Source organism: Bufo bufo, chromosome 8 (genome assembly GCF_905171765.1).
Source record: "Bufo bufo chromosome 8, aBufBuf1.1, whole genome shotgun sequence".
NCBI classification, from domain to species: domain Eukaryota; kingdom Metazoa; phylum Chordata; class Amphibia; order Anura; family Bufonidae; genus Bufo; species Bufo bufo.
In genome coordinates, this window is record NC_053396.1 from 159,215,052 (window position 1) to 159,230,083 (window position 15,032).

Genomic DNA, 15,032 nt, shown 5'->3' on the forward strand with positions numbered 1-15,032 from the left:
TGGACACCCAGTAGTTGTAAGGCACTGAGGGATCATTTAGGACGCTGACACAGTCTGCTATGTATTCCTTCACCATTTTCCAAAACTTTTCCCTCCTTGTACCACTAGGCTGAGCTTCAGGGTGAGGTTGCTGGCGGGGTGTCATGAAAGTGTCCCATGCCTTGGAGAGTGTTGCCCTGCCTTTGTAGGAACTGCTGTGTGTTCCCATTGTCTCCCTTCCCCGGTTGCCTAAGGAAGTACGGACTCTGCCTTCAGCGTTGTCAGATGGAAAATTCCGGAGCAATCTCTCAACAAGTACCTTCTGGTATTGCACCATTTTACTCGTCCTTTCCACCACAGAAATGAGAGATGAGAAGTTTTCTTTGTAGCAGGGGTCGAGAAGGGTGAACACCCAGTAATCCGTGTTTCTCGGATTTTCTTTCACTTCCTCCTCCTCCTCTTCACGGTCCAATTCGTGCTGAGAAGATGAACTGTGGGTGGTCTGGGTATTACCCTGTGAGATGTCCTCCCCCAATTCCTTGTCTGCCACATTCAGAGCGTCGTCCTTAATTGTGAGCAGCGATCGTTTGAGTAGACACATACAGCAGTGAGATGGTTACGCTGATAATAGCGTTATCGCCACTAACCATCTGTGTGGATTATTCAAAGTGCAGATTCAGTGAAATTTGTATATATTGATTTTCACTTTTTCCAATATATGGGATTGAACACTCAGATGGTATAGAAATGCAATGCGCTGTGATAAATGGTTTCTGCTGCAGACAAGAAAAATGGGTGCTGTTTTCACAGATATTCTTCCTATCTATTCCCCTGATACACAGAAGGTATTGCACAGATGTCAGAAGTCACTGCAGACACCTTCTATTAAGATAGCCAATGAAGCGATTTTTTTTGTAAAGAAAAGTGCAAATCTGTACTTTAAATTGCTGCCAACACACACAGTAGTCCTTAAAAGGACTTTTGGGTCTTTGAAACGTCTTGAGAAAGAGTAATTTGCTCACAATCTCCCTACACTGTCTGTCCCTTCCTAACAGCAGCTCTCCCTGACTCGCAATGAGCCGAACACGCGTGACCGGGTGCTATATAGCACCCGATGACGTGTTCCGGCCAGTCATTCACTGTAATGCCTGTAGAAAACATGGCTAATGGCATTACAGTGATGGCAATACTTACCATCATGTTTATTGGCTGCTTAGAAGGCGAAAAACGTGCGGGGAGGAGACTCGAGCATGGCGCTTGAGCACATGTAGTACTCGGCCGAGCGCTCGGATCTGCCGAGCATAGCGATTCTCGAGCCGAACCGGTACTCGGCCGAGCATGCTCGCTCATCACTAATCAATATACGTAGATGAAGATAACATTTTTTTAATCTTCAGAAGTAATCTCAAGAGAGTTCTTCGGAGGAGAGCACTGGACTTGTGATAATCAGAGCATATGGTACTTAAATTCTTCCATGTAATCACAACCATATTTTGACTATTGCTCCTGATGAAAATGTAGGACAAGCTAGTAGTTATTTTACAAATGAGGATTTTCTAAGCTTGAGTACATATAAACATATGGCAACTGACATTTCTGTAATCCTCAGTAGAAGTAATGGTCACATCAAATTTCTTCTTTATATAACATTACAAAGAAAGCACTTCGTAATAGTATATGGACAGTGATGGTGATAATACACGTCAAACTCCTTCCACTCTCCATAATGATAATGGTCCCATGTAGGCACTCCATTCACACAATCCTTCTCCAAACTCAGTTGTGGTCCATTTACATTTGCTTCTTTAACTTACAAATCACTTATGTGATTAAGCAGCAGCTGGTTTGACATAGAAGTTCATCTATAATCTATGTAATGAACTACGTAGGCACTCTATTCACAAAACCCTTCTCCAAACTCAGTTGTGGTCCACTTATATTTGCTTCGTTTGACTTGCAAATCAGTTATGTTATTAAGCAGCAGGTGGTCTGACATTAAAGTTCATTTATAATCTATGTAATGAACTACAAGATTCAATTTTTGGTGTTTTGCAGCAGAAGATATTGTGTCCTTTCTTGGTAATGTCTGGTTAAAGCTGTGTTGGACCCTGCCATTTTCTTTAATATGTAGGTCTTTGGAGTTTCTTGAGTTTACTGTGAGGTCAGTGTCATGTAGTTCTGATGTACATTTCAAGAGAGATAAAAGACACCTGTAAAACTGAAATACAAAGATAAAGAAAATCAGGAAGATGAAAAATAACATCAAAAACATTAAAACTGAGGTACAAAATGCTATGTGTGAGTTATATAAAGTGATGCAGTCAGCACACATTCATCGACTTGTGAGGCTTAGGGACAGTAGGAAAACATTCTCATTAGAAGACAAATCCTGGTTCGAGGAAACCACTTTTTACCAACCCAAAGGATCACAGGAAATTGCTGTGGATAATACATGAGAGTCCTGAACTGGAGGCCACTCTCCCTTCATTAAAAGGGTATACTGGGAATAATTAACTATTAACTGAAGGCCCCTTGCCTGCATTGCCTACTGAAAGATTTATACGTACAAGCTCCCTGATGCTCCGGTCCTGCAAGCTGGCTCTTTTGCCTCCATCTTACAATCCCCAGCTTGTTTTCTTCCAGCTGGGGCATGGACATGGCCACCTGAGTTGCTGACGCCAATGAAAGGATTCAGCATGGTGACATGTTGCTTGGGGATATGTCACTGCTGAAGCCAGAGTTTTTTAACCTCTTGCCTACGTCACATGACTTTATATGTCATGACGTTAGGCTCTTATCTGTAACTTCACAGCGTTGGGTTACATTGCGATCTGCTGGATCTCTGTGACACTGCAGATTGCTGTGACCGCGCTGTCATTAGACAACTGCGGTCACAATGAGGAGTGCTGAGACCAGCAGAAGTGGTCTGGCTGCGTGGCATCCTTGTAGCACCATGCTGCAAGGATCCATTGCCATGTACAATTTAAAAGCCAGTGGGGAGTGCTCTTCTTGATGTGCTGGATGCAAGATGAGATGAGCAAATTTTTCAAAAAATTCAAAACATTTTTCAAGAAGTTTGCTTTGTACCGCATTAATTTGTCACGAAGCACATTAAATCAGCTATATACCGGCCTGCAGGTAGAGTGTATCTTGGTGTACATCATTGTACATTGCAGCAACATGCATAGCTAGTCCTTTCTGGTAGTGAAACAGATACTGTGCTTCAGTATAATAGGCAGGTCTCATATAGTATATGGACATGTGCATCGTCATGCAGTCCACCAACAGTCCTAGCTAACGCTTAGCTAAACCAAAACAAAAGCATACAGCATTCTTTAGTAAAAGAAAAAAATCACTGTGCATCCCTGCAAGACTTGTGTCCCAACTCTTTAGTGGAACAAAAGAAGTACACAAAGGCAGTGCCAAAAAAGTAGTGGAGAAACCACTCGGCCGAGCAGCCAATAAACATGTTGTGGCAGTGCAAACAAATGCTTTTGAATCTCTTCTGTTAGCTGTAAAATGACTATGCGTCACTTTTAGGCTCAGTTCCCACTTCACTTATTTGGTCAGTTACAGGTCAAAAACACAGAACAGGTGCAGATTTTTTCAGAATACCTTATCTGAGAGTAGGATTGACTCCTGATTTTGGCTCACCATACAGTAACTGCAGGAATTAACTGACCATATAAATGAAGTGTGAACTCAGCCTTACAGGTCAATGTTAGCATCAGGTATAATGTACTTAACCATGAAGTGGCCAAAGATTCTACTATAGAGTGAAAGAGTGAAGAGTCTCATTTTACACCATCTGCTGTTTTAGCCACGGATTCTACTAAAGTGGAAAAGAGCTGTCTCATTTCCCTTTTTGCTAGGTGTCCACATTGATTGCTAGATAATCTGTTCTGTTAGCCACTGATTCTACTATAGTGGGAAAACTGTCTCATTTTACACCATCTGCTGCTTCCACATAGATTAATAGATAACCTATTTTATTATCTACTGATACAAGAAGTGGCCCAATCACAGAGTGGGGCGGGTGTCAGCAATAAGTTTGTGTTGATATCACTGTTTATTTTTCCCTTCTTCTGACCCGTGAGAAGAACAATCCCCCCCAAAAAAATATCTGGCTTTTGAGCATCCGCCTTCACGCAGTCAGTATTTGGTCAGTAATTGATCAGTATTTGTAAGGCAAAAACATGAATGGGTCTAAAACAGAGTCGACATGTGAAGGAAATATTTGCATGTCTAGAGTGTTTTGGACCCACTCCTGCTTTTGGCTTCCAAATTATGATGAAATCCTGATGCAAAATACTGACCGTCTGATTGAGGCCTTATGGATGCTCCAAAGACAGGATCTGTTGTGTTTTTTATGTTTTGGTTCTTCTTACTGATCAGTATAAAGGTAAAATAAATGGTGATGCCAACAAGGCCAAACAAGGACACTAGTGGCCCCAGAACAGTGTGGGGAGGATGGCAACAGCATGAGGAGTCAACAAAAACAGAGTGGGTAGGGTGGCAACAGCATGAGAAGTCAACATAGATGCCAAGTCATAGAGTGAGGAGGTTGGCAACAGCATGAGGAATCAACATAGATGCCCAGTCATAGAGTGAGGAGGGCTGCAACAGCATGAGGAGTCAAAATAGTGGCCCAGTCACAGAGTGGGGAGGGTGGCATCAGGCAGTGGCAGAATCAGAATAGTTGCTGAAGCACGTGGTTAGAAATAACAGGCCATATTTCACAATTACTGGCAGAATGATCTGGTCTGATGCATCGGGTACTGGTGTGTGATATACGCCTGATTCATCTTTATAAAGGTTAATCTCAACATTTTGTGTTGAAAAGCGAGTTCTCTTTGGGGTAACTATGCCCCCATCGCACTAAACACCGGCTCTGATGCCACACTACTGGCCGGGCAGGAAAGCTTGTCCATGGTAAACTCGGCCAGTTACGGCCACAATTCACATTTGGCTGCCCAGTAGTCCATGGGATCTTGGATCTGGGGTGAGAGGGTGCAGTTCAAGTATGCCACCACCTGCTGGTTCAGGTTCTGCTCCATGTCCTGCTGCTGCAGGCTCATTTCTTCAGTAGGCAGGTAAAGAAATGTGCTCCTCAGAGATTCAAGACTGAAGTTAATACTGATGGAGCTGGGGATGCTCCTGCCACACACCCCTTCCTCCAGAAGTCATGGCAGTGGTGCATGAGTGCAGAAGGTCCCCCTGGTCAGACCTTCGGGAGGATGGGCGATGGCGCACATAGGCAGCAACCAAACGACTTCATAGGATGTCTTGATAGTAATTGAGTTTATCATCCCTCTCAGAAGGTGAAAAAAGGCTCCCATTTTGACCCAGTAGTGAGGGTCTTACATTGTGGAGAGCCAGTCATCCCTCTAAGTGGCCATTTGTGCAAGAAAAACAGAGGATCTCCTTGCCTCCATCTCCACTGCATACTGCCATGGTCTTCCTCATCGCCCTCCAGCTCCTCATGCTTCTCCTGTTCCTCTCCTGTCACTTGTGCAGATAAACCACCTATTTCTGTATACAATTCTAGGTGTTAATATCCTCCTCCTCGTCTTCATCCTGCTCTTCCTCTAGTTCAGCCCCTACAGGAGATGTAGGCGCTATGTCTTCTGTCCCCTAGCCAGAGAGATTTATCAGCATCTGCTCCAGGACGTGAAGAAGTGGAATGACATCATTCATCCCGTAGACCTGGTAACTGACAAATAAAGTGGCCTCTTCAAAGGACCTGAGCAAACGGAAGGTGTCAAGCATCAGCTGCCACTGGCTAACGTTGAAGTTACATGGGGAGTACTTCTGTCTGCCTGCATCATCACCATTCTTCCTTTGAATCTCAAGTAGGGTGTGGTTTGCACGGTAAGAGTGGCTGAAGTGCATGCACAGTTTCCTGGACAATTTCAAGACATCTTGCAGTTGGGTGGAAGACTTCAGGAACCGGGTTACAATCAGATTAAAGTCGTGCACCATGCAGGCCACATTAGTCAGCCCTCCTGGACGCACCACTGACAGAATGTTCTTCCTGTTATCGGAGACCATGATTCCAATATTCAGTTGGTGATAACACTGACCAGGATTACATTTTCTTGATGAAGGACACGGAGCAGTTCCTCCCCGGTGTGGCTCAGTTCGCCCAGGTGCAGAACAGTGTGACATTGCTGTGCTCTGCATAGGTGGTATGCTGGAGGACCACTCAGAACTGTGCCTACAGTGGAGGTTGAGAACAAGTTGGAGGACGAGGAGGTAGAGGATGAAATTGACACAGAAATACCACAATTACAATGCGGAGGCAGCATTGCCATCACCTGGCTAAGTTGCTGGTGTGGATGGGCAGGAACCACATAAAGCCAGTGGACCATAAAGGACATATATTGTCCTTGACTATAGTTATAGATTCACGTGTCGGTGATGCCATGAACTGTACCAGACACAGACAGGGTTAAGGACAGAAAATATACTGCATATAAATTGAGGATGCTCACTGTCTTATTGGAGCCTGGCCCACTGGCCATCCTCAGTTCCCAAAAATTTCCAAATGTCTACAAAATGACTGGCTCACAATATTCTGCAAGTATTTTTACTCATACATATAAATAAAAAACATTTAATCACACAATATACCAATAAATCATAAATCCCCAATTAAAATATATTCACAATAAGTTAATAGAACTGGTCCCTTTATAATGCGGAGCTCATGCATAAAAATAAAAAAATTAAAAATAAATCAAAAAGTGCGGTTATTCGCTTGTGTTTGAGCGTGTGGTTCAAGCTTTGGTGATTTACTTTCAAGTAGTTCAGTCATCTAATGTAGACAGACAAGGTAACATCCATATCTCTTATTGCTGTCTATTCACATTAATGCGATTTATCGCTGTTAGTACATGTTCATGTGGTAAGATTGTGCTATTAGTCACAATCAGCTTTTCAGATTGTTAGAATAATCCAAATTTGCTGATTATAATATATGGCCGTTAGTGTTCACATTTATATTCAACTCACAACCTCCTGCAGCTTATCAGCTGACTTTGGCTCCGGTCTCTCAGCACAAATGTCCCCTGTATCAATCACAACCTCCTGGGATTATTCACTGCTTTCATTCTAATCTCGCAGCGCAGGTCTCTGCTGTATCTCTCTCGGCTCTGTCTTTCCCAGCGCATGCACTCCCAGAACGCCGACTTCGATTGGTAATGATGTTCGTGTTCACCTTGTCTGCGATATGTTCTCATACACACTGCCCCTTCACCGCCGCACTAGGTGCGTTTCAGTACACGTGTGTACCTTCCTCAGTGGTATAAAATTCCAAATAAAAATGAAATGCAAAACGGGCGCCATTTTAAACCAATTCATGTATAATACAGTCCTGATCAAAAGTTTAAGACCACTTGAAAAATGGCAAAAAATGATATTTAGCATGGCTGGATCTTAACAAGTTTTGAAGTAGAGCTTCAACATGCAACAAGAAAAAATGGGAGTGAGACAAAACATGTTTTGAGCATTCAATTTAATGAAAACAACGAATAAACTGAAACAGGCTCTTTTTCAGCTCATCAAAAGTTTAGGACCACACCTCTAAAAAAAATGAAACCCCCCCAAAACAGAAATCCAACTTCCAAACATGAACTCAGTAATGAGTAGCTCCACCATTATTGTTTATCACTTCCAAAATTCGTTTCGACATGCTTGATGCAAGCGTTTCCATGAGGTGAGTGGGAACATTTCTTCAAGTGGTGAAGACGGCTGCACGAAGGCCATCTACTGTCTGGAACTGTTGTCCATTTTTGTAAACTTCCCTTGCAATCCATCCCCAAAGGTTCTCAATTGGATTTAGATCAGGGGAACACGCAGGATGGGCCAAAATAGTGATGTTATTCTCCTGGAAGAAGTCCCTTGTCCTGCGGGCATTGTGCACTGTAGCGTTGTCCTGTTGAAAAACCCAGCCGTTTCCACACAGACAAGGGCCCTCAGTCATGAGGAATGCTCTCTGCAACATCTGGACATAGCCAGTGGCTGTTTGACGCCCCTGCACTTCCTGAAGCTCCATTGTTCCACTGAAGGAAAAAGCACCCCAGACCATTCAGGCGCCCCTTCCACTGTGGCGCGTAGTAAACATCTCAGGTGGGATCTGCTTGTCATGCCAGTAACGTTGGAAACCATCAGGACCATCAAGGTTAAATTTTTTCTCATCAGAGAATAAAACTTTCTTCCACCTTTGAATGTCCCATGTTTGGTGCTCTCTTGCAAAGTCCAAACGAGCAGTTCTGTCGCGTTCAAGGAGACGAGGTCTTTGAAGACGTTTTTTGTTTTTGAAGCCCTTCAGTCTCAGATGCCGTCTGATGGTTATGGGGCTGCAGTCAGCACCAGTAAGGGCCTTAATTTGGGTCGAGGATCGTCCAGTGTCTTGACGGACAGCCAATTGGATCCTCCGGCTCAGTGCTGATGAAATTTTTTTGGGTCTTCCACTTGACTTTTTTGTTCCATAACCCTCAGGATCATTTAAGAATTTAAGAAATTCCAAATGACTGTCTTACTGCAAAAGGGGAGAGTTTTTTGCCTTTGCCATCACAACGTGTGATTACCTGACAGAAAATGACAATGAATCCACATCTTTGCACAGATTTGGCCTTTTAAAGGCATGTGGTCCTAAAATTTTGATCAGCTAAAAAACAGCCTGTTTCAGTTTATTCGTTGTTTTCATTAAATGGAATGCTCAAAAAATGTTTTGTCTCACTCCCATTTCTTCTTGTTGCATGTTGAAGCTCTACTTGGAACCTTGTTAAGATCCAGCCATGCTAAATATGATTTTTTGCCATTTTTCAAGTGGTCTTAAACTTTTGATCAGGACTGTATAAAACATGGACCAGATCTTCCCATTGTGGTATCAGGACCTGCATATACGCCAGCTGCGCTGCGTGAACCTTGATTGAGTTCATGCAGATCATAATTCACACAGTGCGTTTTTACAACTAAATATGTCGCTCTAACAAGGGGCAAAAGGGGCAGCTGCCCCGGGCCCAGTTGCTCCTGGGGGGCCCAAGGCAGCTGCCTCTTGAGCCCTGCTAGCCACTGCCCCGGGTGTCAGGCTGTCAGCTACACAGGGGGTGCTGCCATGTCATGCCTGCCGGCACTTCAGGCAGCGTACTGTGAAAGCTGTGATTCTCTAGGATCTTAGATGACATCATCACTATGTGACCAGTAACCTAGCAATGTTACTGGTCACATGGCTATGAGGTCATCAAGGTCCTTTCTACCAGGAGTGTTGCTGTAGAAGTTTGCCTTAACTGTAGAGCTTTTTTTGTGAAGATTACATCAGAAAAAGGTGACAGGGGCTGTTATGCTAATATACTGTAAACTACTGTATAGTGGGGTGCTGTATAGTGTGGGGGCCTGTATACTGTATACTGTGGGTGCTGTATATTGTGGAGTGCTATACTGCTGTACTGTATACTGTGGGGGGCTGTATACTGTATACTGTGGGTGCTGTATATTGTGGAGTGCTATACTGCTGTACTGTATACTGTGGGGGGCTGTATACTGTGGGGGGGCTGTATACTGTATACTGTGGGTGCTGTATATTGTGGAGTGCTATACTGCTGTACTGTATAGTGTGGGGGGCTGTATAGTGTGGGGTGCTGTATCGTGTATAGTTTGGGGTGCTGTATACGGTGAGGTGCTATACTGCTCTACTGTATACTGTGAGGTATTGTATACTGTGGGGTGCTGTATACTGTGGGCTGCTATACTGCTCCACTATATACTGTGGGGTACTGTATAGTGTGGGGTGCTGTACTGCATACTGTGTGGTGCTGTATACTATAGGGTGCTATACTGCATACTGTGGGTTGCTGTATACTATAGGGTGCTATACTGCATACTGTGGGGTGCTGGGGTGCACTGTAACACTAGGGTGAGCCGAGCCCTGGTCTCCTTCCTGCAGAGTGGTGCCCACTTCCAGCCTGAGCCCAGCTAACCAGAGCACTGGGCTCAGAACTGGAAGTATTTACAGTCATTCACTGTACTCTACCAGATGTGTGGATTTTTTGTGTGTGTGTTGTGGTGGAGGCCGTGATTGCCTGCTAAGGTGTGGGAAGGCGGGATCCAGGGGGCCCAAGTACATTTTTGCCCAGGGTCCAATCAATATTAAAGACGGCCCTGATTGTCGCTGATAGAGTAAAATACAATAAAATAAAATTCAATATGGCATCTTTCTTATAGTGTGTGAGATCTAATGGTTGGCAAGATAATACAAACTTGCCATATATTTGATAACTTATATAACTTATATGGCACTTTTTGCAAATTGGCCAATATTAGATAGTAATTTATATACATTTAACCTTCACATCATAGATCCCTAGGTTTTGTATATCACACACTACGCTTTGCACATAACCTCATAGGAATACATTTTTTTAGTGTGTTTTTATATCATATTTTTAAGTTTTATCCGACACCTTTCACATGGTGCGTTTTTTATTATTAAATAACTTCCTATATTTCAATCTGCCAATTAAGAAATATAAACCAAAAATAAAAATTTTTAATTAAAAGTAAAAAACTGATCTGTATGGATACCTTCATGAAGGTATCCATATAGATCAGTTTTTTACTTTTTATTTTTATTTTTAAATTTTTGTTTATATTTCGTTAATTGGCACTAAAGGCCTTATATTATAATCTGCAAAAGCCGATTGTGACTAATAGCACAATCTTTATATTTTATTTTTAATTGGGACCAAATCTGGGTAAGGTTATTTTACTATTTTATTTACAGATGCCTAACTAGGCAATGGAACCTAACTTGACCCAGATGTAGATTAATACTTTACTTTTATTGAGATAGTTCTAAAATGCAAAATACTAACATGTGTGCACATGCACTCTTTAATTGAGCTTAAACAACACCAAAGAATGAAAAAATTAAAAAAATTAAAAACACAATGCACCTCTGCACTGATGAAAGCATTGACTGGACAATTTGGGGGAAAGAGAGATGTGCACTATCTCTCACCATGTGTCCCTATAAGCAACGTGCTACTAGTGTCTTTAGAGGGGGGCCACACACTGCCGTAGCACCATCCGTGGTTCACTGCCAGCTGAGAATGGTTGTCATGGCAACCTTATTGAGTGGTGTGGGAATAAGGATTCAGCCCACTATACACATAGCGCATTGCACATGCCAATTGATCTCAAACTGGAAATGATGGCAACTGGAGCCACTACAAGGGCTCGGTGCCCAGCAGTGAATGCCCTACTATCTGCCCTACTTGGTTAGTCTAACAATTCAGATAGTAGGGCATTCACTGCTGGGCACCGAGCCCTTGTAGTGGCCCCAGTTGCCATCATTTCCAGTTTGAGATCAATTGGCATGTGCAATGCGCTATGTGTATAGTGGGCTGAATCCTTATTCCCACACCACTCAATAAGGTTGCCATGACAACCATTCTCAGCTGGCAGTGAACCACGGATGGTGCTACGGCAGTGTGTGGCCCCCCTCTAAAGACACTAGTAGCACGTTGCTTATAGGGACACATGGTGAGAGATAGTGCACATCTCTCTTTCCCCCACATCGTCCAGTCAATGCTTTCACCAGTGCAGAGGTGCATTGTGTTTTTAATTTTTTCATTCTTTGGTGTTGTTTAAGTTCAATTAAAGAGTGCATGTGCACACATGTTAGTATTTTGCATTTTAGAACTATCTCAATAAAAGTGAAGTATTAATCTACATCTGGGTCAAGATAGGTTCCATTGCCTAGTTAGGCATCCGTAAATATAATAGCACAATCTTAACACATGAACGTGCACTAACAGAGATAAATCGCATTGATGTGAATAGATGTAACGAGGGGCAGGCGGCACGTGCTTCCTTCGCAGCACCGCTGGCAACCAGCGCAAGGAGAGGGGCAAGGACGTAGCCTGCATCCTCGTTTCCATGGGAGCAGGCGAGCAGCAGGGGAGCCGAGCGCCGATAATGATGATCGGTGCTCGGCTGAGTTGGGCTGCTTTGAGTCACGTAACGCTGGCCACGTCATGTGACTCACCAGCCAGGCCGATTTAAAGAGGCAGCCTGCTGGCCACAAGTTGCCTGTGATTAAGGTCTTTTTACGCTCCTGTATTCCTGGCATTGTGTTCCTGAATCCTGACCTCGGCTCTGCTCGTTTGACCATGCTTCTGCCCATCCCCTGTTGCTTGTCGTGATCTCCTGGAACTGACTTATGGCTTGTGTTTGGACTCACTCTTGTTGCTCCCTTATACTGATTTGACTTCCTGGTATTTGACTTTGGCTAGTTTTACTTGCTTTGTGTTCTGTTTGTCCTGTCTTTTGTTTCCCCCTGCACTTATTTAAGTTAGGGACTGCCGTCCAGTTGCGCCCCGTTACCTAGGATGAATTGTGCAAGTAGGTAGGGGCAGAGGCGTCAGTCAGGGGTGCACGCTTCCCTACCCCCGTTAGTGACAATAGACTGCAATAAGAGATATGGATGTTACCTTGTCTGTCTACATTAGATGACTGAACTATTTGAAAGTAAATCACCAAACCTTGAACCACACGCTCAAACACAAGCGAATAACTGCACTTTTTGATTTATTTTTATGCGTGAGCTCCACATTACAAAGCAACTAGCTCTATTAACTTATTGTGAATATATTTTAATTGGGGATTTATGATTTATTGGTATATTGTGTGATTAAATGTTTTTTATTTATATGTATGAGTAAAAATACTTGCAGAATATTGTGAGCCAGCCATTTTGTAGACATTTGGTAATTTTTGGAAACTGGGGGTGGCCAGTGGGCCAGGCTCCAATAAGACAGTGAGCATCCTCAATTTATATATATTTTTAGTTTTAAAGTGATTTACCCATAGAGGAAAGTCTCCCAGCTGTTTGCAAGTATAAATTTTAGGTAGTTTTTTTTTGTTGCAATTATTGACTAAAATAGAAACGTACATATAAAACATCAAATATGGATATTTGGAAATAAATGGGAGAAAAAAAAGAAAAAGGTTAAAAATGTCACTTTTATAAATGAAAATGGAGAGAACAATCCACAAAGAATAAACACGCATAATAAAGTATCAGAGACATTCAAAGAGCTGGAAAAACAGCTATTTAAACAAATATGCCAACAATAGGAAATTAGAGCACTGAAACAATATTTTAAAGCAGGCATCACTCCACAGGGTTTAACCCCTTATAAAACACCTGCAAGTGACCTATGTAGGGATGAGTTTGATTCCCAATGGGAGTGTTTTTTCAAACTTCAATCCACAGAATTGGTCCAATTAGTGGTCCAGAGAAGACAACAATTGTTAAATGAAATAGAACAAAAATTCAGTCAAATTAAATTAACAATGGATACGTTCATAAATGAGATTTCTAAAGCAAATGATAGACACAAAGGAACACAACCACAGATACACACTAATTTTAATCTAGAGGCTAAAAATAAATATCAACTTTTATCGAGTCCTTTTTTGGGCAAGAAAATCTATGAGCAACACCAATACCAAAAAGGAAACAAGAAAAATTATGCAAAAACACGTCACAAATCACAATATACACAAACACATGGGACCTCAAAAACACAAACCAAAGTAGGGACCCAATTTCACACACCATGGACTTTTTCCTTTCCCAAACCACCACTGAACCCTCACCCAAAACATCAAACACTGGAAACACTGACACCAATGATCGGACAAGTATCACTGACACCAGCACTCAATCAACCAACACCAACTTCATTGCAAGTTATACAACCAATCCACTTCAGCAGAAAAAGAGAACATGAAGAGGAGGAGCTCATAGAATGCCCAAGCCACAAATTAGGGAAACAATAACAGATAAATATATACATTTAAGTTCAATTGTATTGACAGACAATCACAAAAAATTGCTTAACAAAGGTCTCAAGTTTGCACCAAGCACTCAGTTGAATAAATTCGATACATATATTGGGTTGGAGAAGTATATCAAGAAATTATGTTGCAAAAAGTATTTTATAAAAAATGCAATAATGAGTAATAGTGGAATTGTATCAAGCTATCATCATGTAGATGTTAAATTAAAGTCTAAACTATACCCACGTTATGAAATTGGACGAGAAATAGTTGCCTTTAGAGGAGCAGTAGAGGCAGACATCAGAAACATTAACAATGGTCATAAAGTAACAACAAGAAATTTGACTAATGCTGAGATGAAAATAATGCAGGAACTTGAATATAATCAGGAGATAACAATACGCCTAGCCTACAAGAGAGCGGCTATTGTCATCAAAGATACTGTGAAGTATGAAGCAGAATGCCTGAGACAACTAGCAGACAGACACTAGTACTTATATTTTACTTGAAAAAGACCCTATGGAAGATTATCATAACGAATTGACAAATATGTGTGAAAAGGCCTATTATAGTGGAATACTTGACAAATCTAAGTTCGATTTTATTTTGGGGACCCCATGTACACTCCCAGTGTTTTACTGTATTCCTAAAGTCCACAAGGATCCTTTGAATCCTCCAGGGAGACCGATTGTTTCCAGCATAGGGTCAGTTACATCCAATCTGTCCCAATATTTGGACAGATTTTTATAAGACACTATAGCAGTAATCAATTTACTGGGAAAAAAAACGGTTTGTCAACCACACTGGATATTAGCAACATTGGATGTAAGTGCACTCTACACAAGTATTACCACAAACAAGGTATTGAGGCTGTGTCAAAAATTCTCAGGCAAGCAAATAAGTTAGCTACCGACCAGAAAGACTTCAAACTGGATGGCATTGATTTTGTATTGCATCACAATTATTTTTATTTTAACTCAAAATATTATTTGCAGATTACCGGTACTGCCATGGGCACCAGGTTTGCCCCCAGCTACTCTAATTTATTTATGGCGGCATGCAAACAGGATTACATCAGCCCGGGGCTGGGGGCAGACCTGGTGCTATTGCGTACGTATATAGACGATGTCTTTCACATTTGGGAGGGTTCATATCAGGCATTAGTAGAATTTGTAGAATGGATCAATGCCAACCAGTATAAC

General features: G+C 42.1%; 1 protein-coding gene across 1 annotated transcript in view; it reads right to left on the minus strand.

The window, feature by feature from the left end:
• Positions 1 to 1,981: 1,981 nt before the first annotated feature.
• The window catches only part of LOC120978099 (pinopsin-like), a 124,985-nt gene continuing 111,934 nt past the window's right edge, over positions 1,982 to 15,032 (minus strand). Inside the window, exon 5 of the mRNA XM_040406328.1 lies at positions 1,982 to 2,197. Coding sequence (XP_040262262.1) covers positions 1,982 to 2,197 — 216 coding nt within the window. The remainder of the gene's footprint in view (positions 2,198 to 15,032) is intronic.